The sequence below is a fragment of the Centruroides sculpturatus genome, unplaced genomic scaffold, assembly GCF_000671375.1.
Source record: "Centruroides sculpturatus isolate CEXI.00-Female unplaced genomic scaffold, Cexi_2.0 scaffold653, whole genome shotgun sequence".
Taxonomy (NCBI): Eukaryota; Metazoa; Arthropoda; class Arachnida; order Scorpiones; family Buthidae; genus Centruroides; species Centruroides sculpturatus.
The window spans coordinates 81,927-96,392 of NW_019384874.1; the positions used below are offsets into that span (position 1 = coordinate 81,927).

At 33.9% G+C, this 14,466-nt stretch overlaps 1 protein-coding gene across 1 annotated transcript in view; it reads right to left on the reverse strand.

Annotated features, from left to right (window-relative positions):
• The window catches only part of LOC111630925 (solute carrier family 12 member 6-like), a 132,875-nt gene that overhangs the window by 31,539 nt on the left and 86,870 nt on the right, over window positions 1-14,466 (reverse strand). Inside the window, exon 15 of the mRNA XM_023375084.1 lies at window positions 8,052-8,171. Within this exon, the coding sequence (XP_023230852.1) occupies window positions 8,052-8,171 (120 nt within the window). The remainder of the gene's footprint in view (window positions 1-8,051; window positions 8,172-14,466) is intronic.

A 14,466-nucleotide genomic window follows, 5' to 3' on the forward strand; every position in this document is an offset into this window, starting at 1 on the left:
TGATACAAATAGACAATCACTATATACCCAAAAATCCAGCAGAGAATGAACAGTATATTGGAATGTACATAAGAATAAATGTTTTCTGTAATCTTAAGCTATCATCTTCACATTAGAATAATCCTTTAAACATAGAACAAACTTTAATTTCAAAATTGAGACATTCTATTTAGACTGTCATGAGCAATGAAAAAATTTTTTCAAGGAGTACCAGATGCACACAGAGAAACATAACTGACAGCAAACATTTAGTCAGCAATTATAGAGAGATCATTAGAACAAACAATATAGCATCAACATTCAAGAGGAATCCCACAATTTATTCATTGCTTAAAACAATAAGGACATCCACAACAGAAGCAATCTTCCACGCATGTGCTCCATACTGGTCATGGTTGGCAAAATAACAAGAGACTATAATACATCAGGGCCACCACATATACATCTCCAAGAGTACTTAACTTCAATAAGAAAGTGGCAAACCATGGTTGCTTTGTTCACCATTATGTGGGAACAGATGTCTACACCCACCTAGACCAGGGACAAGTCAAATATAGGGCGCTTAGAAAGGTTTATGCTAAAATTAAAAAACTGCCTTGTAAACATCAATTTTTTCTAAGTATTGTAAATTATATTCATTACAATAATTAAAATAGAAGTATACTGTTTGTGTAGTAGTGGATAACTGCTGATAGTGAACCATAATATATAAATAATAATAAATGTATGATTTTAGGGATGTTGTCGTGAGAATATTGTATTGAGTCTGGATGTATTGTGTAAAACTCCAATAAGAAATCTAACTGAAAAGGGCACAGCAAAAAGTGTTGAAATACATTTTAGATGTCAGAGTTTAATGATGTACTGTACATTATACTTGATAAAACTATTATTTTATTGTAAAACTAAGTCTCTTTGTGTGATAACCCCTAAAATAACTGGAATATAACAGTATATGAGAACTAATTAAGTAATGCTATTGAGCTAAACTTGAGTCAAACATATAGGCAGCCACAAAAATATTTGGTAAGAGTGATGAAACCATTCAACTTCACTTGCATCAACTGGGGAAAGTATATAAATTAGCCAAATCGATTCCACATGAACTCACAGCAGAAAACAAATCCTAGAAATTTTCAATTTCTTTCTTGTCATAAGAGCAAGCTTTTTTGGATAGACTACTGACGTGCAATAAAAAATGGATCATGTATTACAACAAAGGCATACCTAGTGAAGAGAAGAAAAATTAAAGTGTAGTAATTGACACATAGTCACACAGCACATACATATCAATTTAGTATCAGTTTGAATAATGATTATCGTGACTAGACTAGAACCATTTGTCGTGAAATCTCACTCTCCCTCCTCACTTCCTCAAAACTAATGCGTTGCCCCTAGTTCAGATCCTGAGTACACCACTGTACTACAACACTACGTATGTGATCTTATCATTGGTTATCATCCAGGAAACCTATATCTTCAATATCAAAAGCTGCACTTCATCAACAGAAGATTTTGTTGTGTTTGATGGAATATAACAGGTATTGTTCATTGTGAGCTCAAAACCAAATACAGTAATCACAGGGAAAGTTTACTCTGCTCAGCTGCAATTTGTGCAAGAGATTTTCCATAAGCAGTTAAAATTCACTGTGTTCAGTGTTATTAATTGTTTTTTCATTCGAGCACTTTTGACAAATGTATTCCCGTCGTCTTCAGGCAAATAAGATATTTTAAATCAAACACATGAGAGAAGAACACATACAAATTTAAATAAAATGATTTTTTTCGATGACATTCGATATGAATTCGCTACGATTTTGAAATACGTGTGATGTTATGAATGCGATGTAATACGGTGCATGCGTGGTACTGCTCCCGTCAGTGATGTAACATATGATGTAAATCGCCATTTAACCGTTTGTATAGGGCGATCCATATATTGGGCAGTTCCAGAGTAGGTGCACATGATGCACTGTTTTTCATCATAAAACACAATTATTTTCGTTTCAATCAAAAGATTTATTTACAAAAACAAGGAGACCCCATGGGTTCCTTGTTATCCTTGTTTATCTGCCATCCTAGCAGAGCCCGTCATAAGAGAAATCAAACATAAAACATTTGATTTTCCTCTTACCATCCTTTACCCACTACAGGTATACCTCGACTTATGTCGTTTTGAGTTACGTCATTCCCGATTATACGTCGTTTGTCAAAAAAGTATATGGAAAAATAAAAATCAAGTTTAAGTCATTTTACTAAACTCAACGTCTGTCCGCCACAAATATTGAAGTCGTAATATCACTAGAAAAATGTTTAAAGCACATAAAATCATATTATAATATATACATTTAGAAGTATATACTGTATTTACAGTAGGTCTACATGCATTCGTAAATTTAAATTACTTTTTTCTGTACTATATTAAAAACTAAAATAGATCCTTGTTAACCATATATTATTAAAAATGCATTAATAAATAAAATACAGAACGGGAATTGGTAATTTATGGTTTAGCCTAGTGGCAAGTAGATTCGACTTAAGTCGTTCTCCTGGAACCAATTACCAACATAAGGCAAAGTATACCTGTACTCTATTTACATTATGTGGATGATATCCTCATAGCCTGGAAGGGCACTGATGAAGCCTTTTGCACTTTCATGCGACATGTCTCTGTGAGGATTCGAATCCAGACTTTCCGTGTGTTTATATTATTGCATCATAAGATCACATTGTAGCCATACTTTCATTCAATAACTGTCAACTTTTACACCTGGGAGCTAAACATCTGCTAAGTTTTCGGGCTTAATAAAGACACTTTCTCAGCACCTTTTGATCTAATATCTCGATTTCAACAATACAACCTTAGGACAGAACAACAAAGTAGCAGTCGTCACCAGTTCCTCAAGCAGACCACTCAAGTTTTCCCTGTGTTAAAATATTTGGATATTTCCTCACCTTGGGATACCTCCTCGCCTAATAACTAGTTAACCAAGAACTGTGGAAATAAGAACTGTTGTCCAGAACCGTCTTCTTTTGTGTCCGACTGACTTGCAGAAGATCAAGATTTCATACAAGGTATTTATCACCACGCGAAACTTATGTAAACTCTCTCTCTCGAGAACCGCGGAACTGTAACAGAAATCGTAAATCTAATTTAATGTCTATTTTATATCTATTGTAGCCAAGATTTCTAAAAACTAGCCTAGTTAAAATCAATATCTTTTATATCCTGTATGGCCTATAGTTATCAATTAAACTGTTGTTACGTTAAAGCGTCTCTGAGTAAGTCACTTCCGGTGCACTGTCTCTCCTTCCATCTCATCCATTTGCTCACACACGCGACCACTCACACGCCCGAACGAAACGGTTTCTGTGTCTAGCCATGAAGACACAGTGGTGTCAGTCCTGAAGCAAATTGTCATTGCAATCTTCGCCGACGCGATGTCGACCCTTTGGTCACGTGGTGCTGAAGTATAGGGGGGCCTTTCGGCATTGTCACATCTCTAATGTATATCCCTCCATCAATTTTACGTGGGAAAAAGAAAGTAATGCGGCTATAGCTTTCTTAGATCTGTGCGTACGTAGAACCTTGGAAACATTACTTTTCTCAGTTCAACATAAGTTTAACATGCTACCATACATCTTCCTGGCAAATGCATTCCAACCTACACATTATGTTAATGCCGCCATAGCCGCCCTACTGAGAAGAGGGTTTTTGCTACCATCAACCCAAAATCTTATAAACAGTGAGTTAAACAATATTAGCATAGCAGTATGTGCAGCGGGTTTCTCATGTGCTAAGTACATGCATGTACTCAACAAAGTCAAGAAGATGCTGTTTCCAAGCTCCACATTAACTAACAGGAGGGAAGTTACGCTCATACAACCAGCCTTACCATACCTCAATCCGCTTTCTCTATGCATTTGCCGCATGTTTAAACAACGTGGTCTGCTCCTGCTCCTACCCCTTTCTCCGTTACCTAACTTGCGCAGACTCCTCTGCAATGACCGGGACAAGTTTTCCATCTTTGAGAAGTCAGGAATTTATGCAGTTCCATTAGAAAATCCCGTAACAGGGAATAGTTTATAGTTTGTAAAGAAAAGGCCTTAACTCGATGGTATAGCCAGAAGGAAAGGGAGAGGGAGGGATGGAGATAGGGTGGGGAGTGGGTGGGAATGGGAAGAAAAAGAGCAAAGGGGATAAGAAGAGAATAAGGGCACTTGCCGCAAACCTTCTGTACGGAGGGGACAAATTACGAATAGCGTGTAGGGTTAAAAGACCGCATGAAGGATACAGAGAGTAAAGATGGTGCCTTTAATAAGCATGACCAATAGCTAGATAAGAATAACACAAGGTGCCAGATGGAGTATGAACAGGGAGGCACCTTAATAGTTGGGTGCAATGGAGTAGGTAGACGGATACAGTCAGGTAAGAGTCAGCGAGTCATAGGAGCTCGAGGGTGAGGGAGCTGGAGAGAAGACTATGTTAGGTGCTGGAGGGTTGTAGTCCGTGAGGTGGAGTTTGTTAACATAGTTAACGAAAGCCATAAACGTGTCCTTGTCTTCGATGAAGGCACTGAGGTGGTAGGGCCAGTGGTGACCATTGTTTGTTAAAGTTTCTTTCAGATGTTGGCGGTGCACAGTGTGTTTCGGACAGGTAAAGATGAGATGGAATGGGCCATCTTTTTCTTTGATGGTACAGTCACAGAGACCGTCATCCTTTTTTAGGAAGCGGTGCAGGTAGCATTTGAAGTTCCCATGTGCTGTTAAAATCTGGGTAAGAGCGTGATTTGTGCTCAGGTGTTTGAGGTTGGATCTATGGACAACGTCAGGGAGGAAATTGTGGGTGATACGTCCGGTGGAACTGCTGTCCCACTCCCTTTGCCACCATGACATAAGAGTGGCAGAAAGTTCGCTGCATACATAAGAGATTGGAATAGAGGAGTAGGAGAGGTGAGATGCCACCTTGTGTGCTTTCTTAGAGAGGCCATCTGCTCTTTCATTGCCCCTGATATCGGAGTGTCCTTTAACCCAGTAGAGTTTAATGCAAGCAGCACCTTTGAGTGCCTTGATGATATTCAGAGAGTTGCGGATGATCGGAAGATTATGATTCCTTTTTTTAATTTGATGTAGGGCCGTACGGCTGTCGCTGATGATGTTTATTGTTCTACCCCTGAACAGTTGAATGTTGTCTTGCACATACTTCAGGGTTTTCCAAATTGCTAGAGACTCTGCTTGGTTGTTTGTGCAGTTCTTATGAAGTTTAAATGCTGCTTCCCAAAAAATTTTCTTATGTGGGTCTTCCAGACAGGCTGCTGTACCAACAGCTCCTGATGCCTTAGAGCCGTCAGTGTAGATGCAGAGCCCCTCAGGGGTCGTAACAGGGAATAGTATGAAATACATTGGGGCCACAGCAAAAATGTTGGCTACCCACTTGACTGAACACCAGGATGATATAGCAAAAGGAAGGTGCAGCACTAAACTCATAAGAAGAGTGCACAACACGAATTATAACCTGTTATGGGCCCACTCTACTATACTCAGGACATGCAATGACCAAAGACTACTCTATATGGGAATCAGTATATATAACAACGTTGGAAATGTGCAACGCACCTACTCTGGAACTGCCCAATATATGAATCGCCCTATACAAACGGTTAAATCGCGATTTACATCATATGTTACATCACTGACGGGAGCAGTACCACGCATGCGCCGTATTACATCGCATTCGTAACATCGCATGTATTTCAAAATCATAGCGGATTCATATCGAATGTCATAAAAAAAAATCATTTTATTTAAATTTGTATGTGTTCTTCTCTCGAATGTTCATGTTCGATTTAAAATACAGTATCTTATTCGCCTGAAGATGACGGGAATACATTCGTCGAAAGCGCTCGAATGAAAAAAGATTAATAATGCTGAACACAATGAGTTTTAACTGCTTATTAATATTACTTGGCGTGAATAACATACTAGTCTATATTGAGATTTTCCAAAAATAGCCAGCTGATTAATTGCAAAAGTATTGTGTTTCTTCAAGATAGCACAAAATTTCACACTTCACGAGTGACTTGGGAAAAGCTCCATAGCCTTTCTTGGAAAATTCTATCCCACCCACTATATTCACCAGACCTCTCACCATCTGATTTTCATTTTTTTCTCATAACTTTACAATCATATGCATAACCAACAATCAAGAATTTGAAAAGGCATTGAATGAGAATTTTGCTCCTAAAGACAGAATTTTATAAGACAGGAATTTATAAAAATGTTTCTTGTTTTTAAAAATAAAATTTTAAAAATAAAATTTCTCTGTTTTGTTTTTATGATCTTTTAATTTTGTCTTAGAAAACCATACAAACTTTTCTGGTTAACTGATATAAAGTTAATCAAAAAGTTTGCTTTTTATGTAAGATGCTGCTAGTAGTGATTGTTAATGGCAATTTATATTCAATTGTTTTTGTCAGTTTTGATGTAACATTCTGTAACATATATTCTAAATAAAAATTTTTAATTTTTGGACTTAAAAATGGAGGATCTTAAGTTGCATTTTTGTCATCTTATTCGTACTTTAAAAGATGCACCATGATCTGGAAGACTCTTAGCTGCTGTTGATGATGCAATCACTGGATTAATTCAACAGAATCCACATTACATCACCAAGGAAATTGTAGAAGTGTTATCTATTGCTCAGGGTTGTTGGCCATTCACCCAAATATCATAGCATATGTAACACATATGCTATGATATTTGGGTACCACATCACTTCAGCAAGAGAAATCTGACAGAATATCTGCCTGTAATTTGCTGTTAAAATGTAACCAGGTGGATCCCTTTTTGAGGAAATTAATTACTGGCAATGAAAAATGAATCATTTACAATAATATGCAGCAAAAAAGATAATGGAAGAAGTCAACTGACCCCTCAGCAATGCAGTCAAAACCAGTTCATATCCAAAAAATGATTATGCTGAAAATATGGTAGGGCTAGTAGAGAATTATTTACTATGAACTGTTACCTCAAAATCAAACCATTAATACAGGAAGCACTATTTCCAACTTGATAATTTGAAAGCAACCATAAAAAAAAGAACTTGGCACATTAGCAACAAAAAGAAATTATTAAAATTTGAATGGATGTTTTATGCCACCCCCATATTCTCCCAATCTCCACATATTCATATTATAATTTATTTCAATCTCTCTACAATAGTTTTCTAAGTTATTGAACTTCTGCAATGTGATAAATGACCCAGAGACATTTTTCAACAAAATATCCCCAAAATTCCTTGCACATAGAATAATGGATCTATCTACCTAATAGATGGGTTGAAGTAATAGAAAACAAAGGTGCATATATAATTTAATAAAGTTATTTTATTTATTTAGGCACACCACCATCTTGACGGCGTACGTTAGCGACTCCAAAATTTGGGCGGACTTCCCGAACACCAAATTAATCAGATAGGCATTTCAAATTGAGCACATCCGTCACCTAGAGGCCTGGGAGATCTATAAAGCCAATGTTGGGGGCACCTGTATCAACTTTAAAGATGGAGAGACCATCGCGCATGTGTGGAGATACCTATTCAAAGAATTCAAACGGAAACAAGCAGAGGGATGAAACGTGATACGCGCAATATTTACATCTTGGATGACATCGTTCTAACGGTCAAGGAAGACAACGCTTAGTCAGCACCTGAAGAAGACCTAGGTGGAGGTCGAAAACGTTAGTGGATATTCGTAACAAACACAACACTGATAAAGGTGTTTTGTGGACAGTTATATTTGGAACATTTTAAGTTTAAGGTTTTATCCAACTACAACTTATATCTATGTTCAAAAATGTCAACCTAAGTAATTTTCCAGCAGTGGAGTAGATAATTTACAATCTAAATCATCCACTGTTGGAAAAGTACTTAGGTTGACATTTTCAAATATTCCTAAAATGAATAAATCAAGAACTGTAGTGATACTGTAAAGAAAATATTTGTTTATAGATATATTTGTGTAGTTACAATTACTAAATAAATTTATGCTTACCCTCTATATTCAATGTACTTATAAATAATTCCAGCAATTCCCATAGATGAAAGTGCATAATACCAACTGCTAAGAAACATAACAACCAAACATAAAAGTGCCCCAATCAGAGAAAGTGACCTATAATAAATAAATTTACTTAAGTTTATAATAATATTACTAAAATTTAACTTTATTATTATAATCATTACAGCAAGAGAGATTTTTTTTAATTATTAATTAGTTTTTAAAAAATATTTTTTATAAAAATGATCAATTATATTAAGAGAATTTGAAAAATAATACTAATGTTTTATTTTAAAAATGAGTTGATAAATATTTATTTTATATTTAACACATTAACCATTTTATGAGTGATGAATGACTCTTAACTGGTATCCTGTATGGCATGCACTGCCCAAGTGTATAGCTCTTGTGGGAGGTGAAAGTGATACCTCGAGAATGGCTTGAGATAATGACATCATTTTTGCACTGTGAGCTACCTACCATATCTTGACATAGACCTATCATTTCAAAGTAGACCCATGAGTCACTGGTGTTGCATACTATGTGGAGGACATCAAGTTACCTGTGAATTATACTTGATAGAGAATGCTGTGTCACTTCTGACATTTCTGACTACATGGAGAATAGCAGAAGATGGCATACATGAAAGCACTCAATTTATTTGACTTCCTGCTCATAAATTGAAGCCTCATATTAGTACAAGAAGGTAAGAAAGCAATTTTGAACTGTCTAGAATTATTGTGTAAGTATAGGCTAATTTAAATTTTATATTTATCATGTAGAATGTTGCAAAAGTATTCCAAGTTTTTGAGTGATGAGCTAATTCAAAAGCATAGCATTTAATAATGAGGACAAGTCTGATTTGGAAGATGAAGTCAATTCGTAGGAAATCTTGTCAGAGACTTATTCGAAAGATGAGTATCTTCTGAACACTTCAAGAAAAGAAAATATCTCAGAGGCTCAGACACTGATGGTGATCCACCTAAAAATGATAGTGATAAATCTGATGATGGTGGTGGTGATAGTGACGATGCTAATGCTTCCTCCTTGCCTATGTGGAAATCTATTTCAATCAAGCCACAACAGTTTCCTAATTTTTCTGGCTATCAGACACTACATCTCACAGATGCTGATCCCAATGATCCAGTTTATGTATATCAGCTCTTCTTGGCACACAACATTCTTGATATGTTTGTTCTTAAGACAAATAGGTTTTTACAACTATTTTTGGCATCCAGAAATTTGAAGGCAATAAATAAATAAAACCTACTTACTCGAGCCTCTAACCGGTGTGAAGAAATACAATAAAATAAACAACTTTGAAGAAACAAACGTTTTCCAAACACCTTCCATGTCCTTCCTCAGGTAAAACGGCTGGATTCCTTATTCTAAAATACCATTACGCAATTTTTGATTGCGTAACGATGATTCGATTGTGCAATGTCCACTGCGTATGCATTGTATCTGTCGTGTCCCATCATTCAGAATCGCATTTACTCTTCTCATACATATATGATGCACTATTTTTACTATGACCGTTAACATTTCAAGGCAATGTTAAGACTCCAGAGTTGGATAGGCATAAATAGAGAAGAGCTGCATAAATTTCTTGAAAAAAATTTTTGTTATGGGAAAGAATTCACTTCCAAGCATAGAACTGTCAAAAAATGAAATTTATCAAAATATTTTCATACAAAAAATCATTATCAGAGAGAAATTTAAAATTATCTTGAAATTCTGGCATTTTGTCAAAAATGAAGCAATTGATACTAATGATAGGTTACGCAAAATCAGGCCATTTTTGGAAAAACTGGTAACATTTTGTCAAATACAAAGAGATGTTACCTTAACAAAAGGCTTTCTTCATGTCTAAAAATACACTACAAGAATTTGGGAACTGCCAGTTCAAACATTGCAGTTACAACTGAACACGGCAGGAAACAGTGTTGTCACACAACCACAACATTCAGTCAAGCACTCATTCCTGAAGGCAATGCAGTGATTGGTAAATCAATGGTTCCCTGGAAAGGAAGACTCCTGTTCCACCAATACCTTCCTGGAAAATCACACAAGTATGGCATCAAAGTATATAGGTTGTGCATTCACAATAGATATACTTAGAAAAGGTTTGTACAGGAAAAGTTGAAAACAACAACACACTTCTCATTTGCACAAAGTCTGCATTATTGAACTTTGTCAGGTTTGTTGAATGAAGATTCATACTGTATCCTGATAACTTTACATAAGTGCTGACCTTGCTCATGATTTGTTAGATAATAAAACCAGACATGGTGAAACTTTGCAGTCAACAAGAAAGGAATCCCCCAGATGTCTTCATCAAGTAACTTACAAATAACAAAATGGTTTTACAATATTTTTCAGAACACATTTTTACACAGACCATATTCAATATGCAAGAGAATTTCAGAACATTAATTAAATACATTTTTTTAAATATGTGCAAAATGAAAATAAACATTTGGAATGATAAATCATCAAGTTATATATGGGTGAATAAAAGACAGATGCTGATGCTTTCAAGAATTGAGAATCATAATGAAAAACTGGTTGATACAGGAAAGAAGTAAACAAAGACAGACACTTTTACTTGTTACTTCAGCAAGTAAAAGTGTCTGTGTGTGTTTGTTGAACTGTTCCAGCTTTTAGAATTACAGGAAAGAAGAATAAGAAGACAAAGAAAGCCAAAATGAAACCACAAATGGTTTATTCATACAACAATATGAAACAAGACATCAATGTGTCTGATTAGATGAGTATTTACAATTCACCTCTGCAAAAAGGGGTTAAGTGGTATCATAAACTCATAACAGCCTACCAACCCAAGTTTGGTAGGCTGTTATGCCTGCAGTTGGAATTGCTCATTACATACATGTGCAATATTCCTTGCTAGAGTAAAAGTTTAAAAATATATTTTTTCTGGAAAGCAATGAGCTCTGATTGGAGAATTTGCCTAACCTAACACTATTATGCTTACACGGAAGAGGCAAATCTAAACCTTGGAAAAGGAAGATGATCTTATAAGGAAGACATGATACCAATAAAAGGAATGCTACCATGAGGCTCAGAAGACTTCAGGAAGCCACAAAACAGATGCTTCAAAGGAAGCACAAAGCAAATCAATACATTTTGTCAAGATTGCTCGGGCAAGCCTGCCTTATGTTTTGTTGCTATGTTTCAATAAAATGCTTACAAAAACAATATAATTCTTTCAAAAAAGAATATAATTAAAAAAAGTATATATTATATTCACTTAATTACTGCGACAATGATATAGTGCAAAATAGAAACACTACACCATTACTGCGACAGAGCATGTAGCACTTACCTACCTGTGTGGAATCAAAAGTGTTACTCTGTGAAAAGTTTATAGTATATAAATATTTAATTTTCTACATCTAATGACTCAGGTTTTTCATTTCTGAATGGTACTTTCTCAATTCTCCTCTCTTCTGAGAGGAGGTCAATGAATTACTTCAACCCCCTTCTGCATCACTCCCTTCTTTCTATTAGACCAGCAATATGGTGACAATAGGAAAATTACATAATATAAGGTTACCAGAGAGCACAGAATATATTTTAAGTGGTTTTCACAGAATATATTTTAAGTGCAGACTTTAAATATTTGGTTTGTTTTTTGTAAAACTTGATTGATTGGCAGATTACTATTTGATTTTTTGGCTGTAAATGGTACAGTTTCTTAGAGATATCTTATGATAACATTAGTAACATTAGGAAGAAATACGATATCATATTTTCAATCAGTGTCTGCTTGATCAATGAAAGCCATTTCATACCATCTGAGTGTAGCAATAAATATGACAATGGTAAACTGAAATAACCAAACTCTTTATATAGTTTTTGTTGTAATGTTTGTTATATTATAGTATTTGATTTATTAAATACATAGGTTATTTTACATAAGAGTTTATCATACCGAGTGACCAATCTAACGTATTTTAAAAATACTTTATTCCTCTACTGTACAAAATTTTAAAAATATGTGAGATTGGTCACTCGATATGATAAGATAACCTTACATAAGATAACCTTTGTAAATATAAATCAAATACTATAATATAATATAATAGAAGGGTTAGAAGAACAAAATAATCTTAATCTTTGCTACAGTTACAATTTTTGTGATAACTCAGGATATATTTTTTTCTTCTTAATTGAAGTTTTTAGACTATTTACAAAAAATTAAATTTTTTTTTTGTAAATAGTCTAAAAACTTCAATTAATCTTTGCTGTTGTTATTTTTTCCTGAGCAATGTCTGGCTCACTTGCTAGTAGTAATATAAATTAACATGGTAAGCACAGCAAATAAAAACAAAATAAAACAATAAAATAGAATATAAACATGGCATAAGACCAAAGTACATATTGTGTGTTAATCCTTTTAATTTTTCCTATTGTTGAATGATATCTGTACTTATTGTCTCCAGATTGCTCAGTGCTATTTTAATATTGTAAAGTAGAACAACTATGCAATGTCTATACATTTCAACCACTTCCTGTTTTACAACTGCATTCTATATTGAAACTTGAAGTATCCATTTATCATTTCAAGGTATCCATTATCTACAAATGCATGACAAAAACATCCATGTCACTGTTACTTTTAGCTGTTATTCCACACAAAATTATGCAAATAGCTTTTAATGTCACCTCTCTTTTTTTGAAGCAGTTTTCTTTCATCAAAATAAACAAAAATTTTAAAAAAATATATATTTATATCACCATCCACAACAGATATAATAACAATGAATAAAATAATTAATCAAAATTCAGAAGAAATATGATCATTAAAATCAAGTGCAGTAGCTATAATAACTTAATCCTGTTAATGTGCTTACTTTGTGAGCCATTATATTGCTTTGATTTCTGCACATTTGTATTCATTGGTAGTAGTAAATATCAATATAAAAATGAATCTTTAAATGATTAAATAAATGTCAAATTATTAAAGTAACGATTCTTTTTACAAGAATAAAAGAAAATAGATATATTGATCTATTATAACCACATAGTAACCACTAAAATCCAGCAAAATCTCAATTTATTAAAATAAAATAAATGTTTTATTTACTGTATTCATATATATATTAAGTTTTTTATCTGTTGTTTGACTATTTTAAAATTATTATATTTAAGTAAATATTAAATGAATTTACCAATGATAGAATTTAAATCTTGGTCGCCAACTAGGAGAGCGTAATAAACTCTGGAGAGTACACGCAAGGTTAACAAACATGTAGCACATCAGGAAAAACCTAAAATTAAATAATTAAAAAAACATTTAATTGTAAATTTTAAAAAGTTTCTCAAAAATAATGCATATAATTCCTATTTTCATAAAAAGTTTAATTACTACAAGAATTTCCTTTCACAAGACAAAAGTCAAACCTAATAATTATTATTTCTATTGTAAACAAGAATTAACATAATATCCTGTCTATAATCTTCAAGAGTGTTTTGCATTGTCATTTGTTTGCACAAATGAAATGATATAATTTGTAAGGACATTTAATAATTAAGAATGTTTTAAAAATTCTGGGTAGTAACTACTCTACATATAGTTTAGAGAGCTATTTTGGATTATTCATGTTTCCTGTGCACATCTGTGCACTAAGGATAATTGGGAGCTTGGTGTATGTTATTGGCACAAACTTTATTTTAATTTTATGTTTTATTTGAGTAAAAACTGAAATAAATTTAATTAAATGCTTTAGCACTTAATACCAATTGGCATATAAAAATTATTTTGTATTAAAAGAAATCAGAAGAAAAGTTCAATTGTACAAACAAATTGTAAAATTTCAAATTAAGTAAATGTCTCAAAAACTGATATTTTATAACTAGTAGCCTGGGACGCCCCCTAGTGGGTGTTCTTTACAAATTTCCATGAGGCAAGGTTACTTTGACTTTTTTGNTAACTATTTCACTTATCGTTTTATCGTAGCGGTTCAAATCTATCCGGTTTTTCGTTATTCGCCCCCTAATGAACATTACAGGCATTCCGTGACAATAATAAATTCCTATTACAAATATACTGAATTATTTATATTGTTATATTGACCAAATAATAATTTATATTGTTAATTTAAATAATAAAATTGTTAATTTGAATGTTTGAAATATGACACACAATAGGGGTGCCTCTAGTGTCCGTTATCATACCGTTATGCGAACAGACGGATACCCGTTGAATGGGTTATATATGTTACCGTGAAAGACTGAAATTAGAGAATGTCGATATTCTCCGGTGAATGTCGACACATACAAAATACGTCGGTGAAAGACTGAATATTTGGTTATATTATTATACATTCAAACAATCGCCGGTGTATGTCGACAAGCACAGATAAGCTTTGGTGGAGGTCGAAAC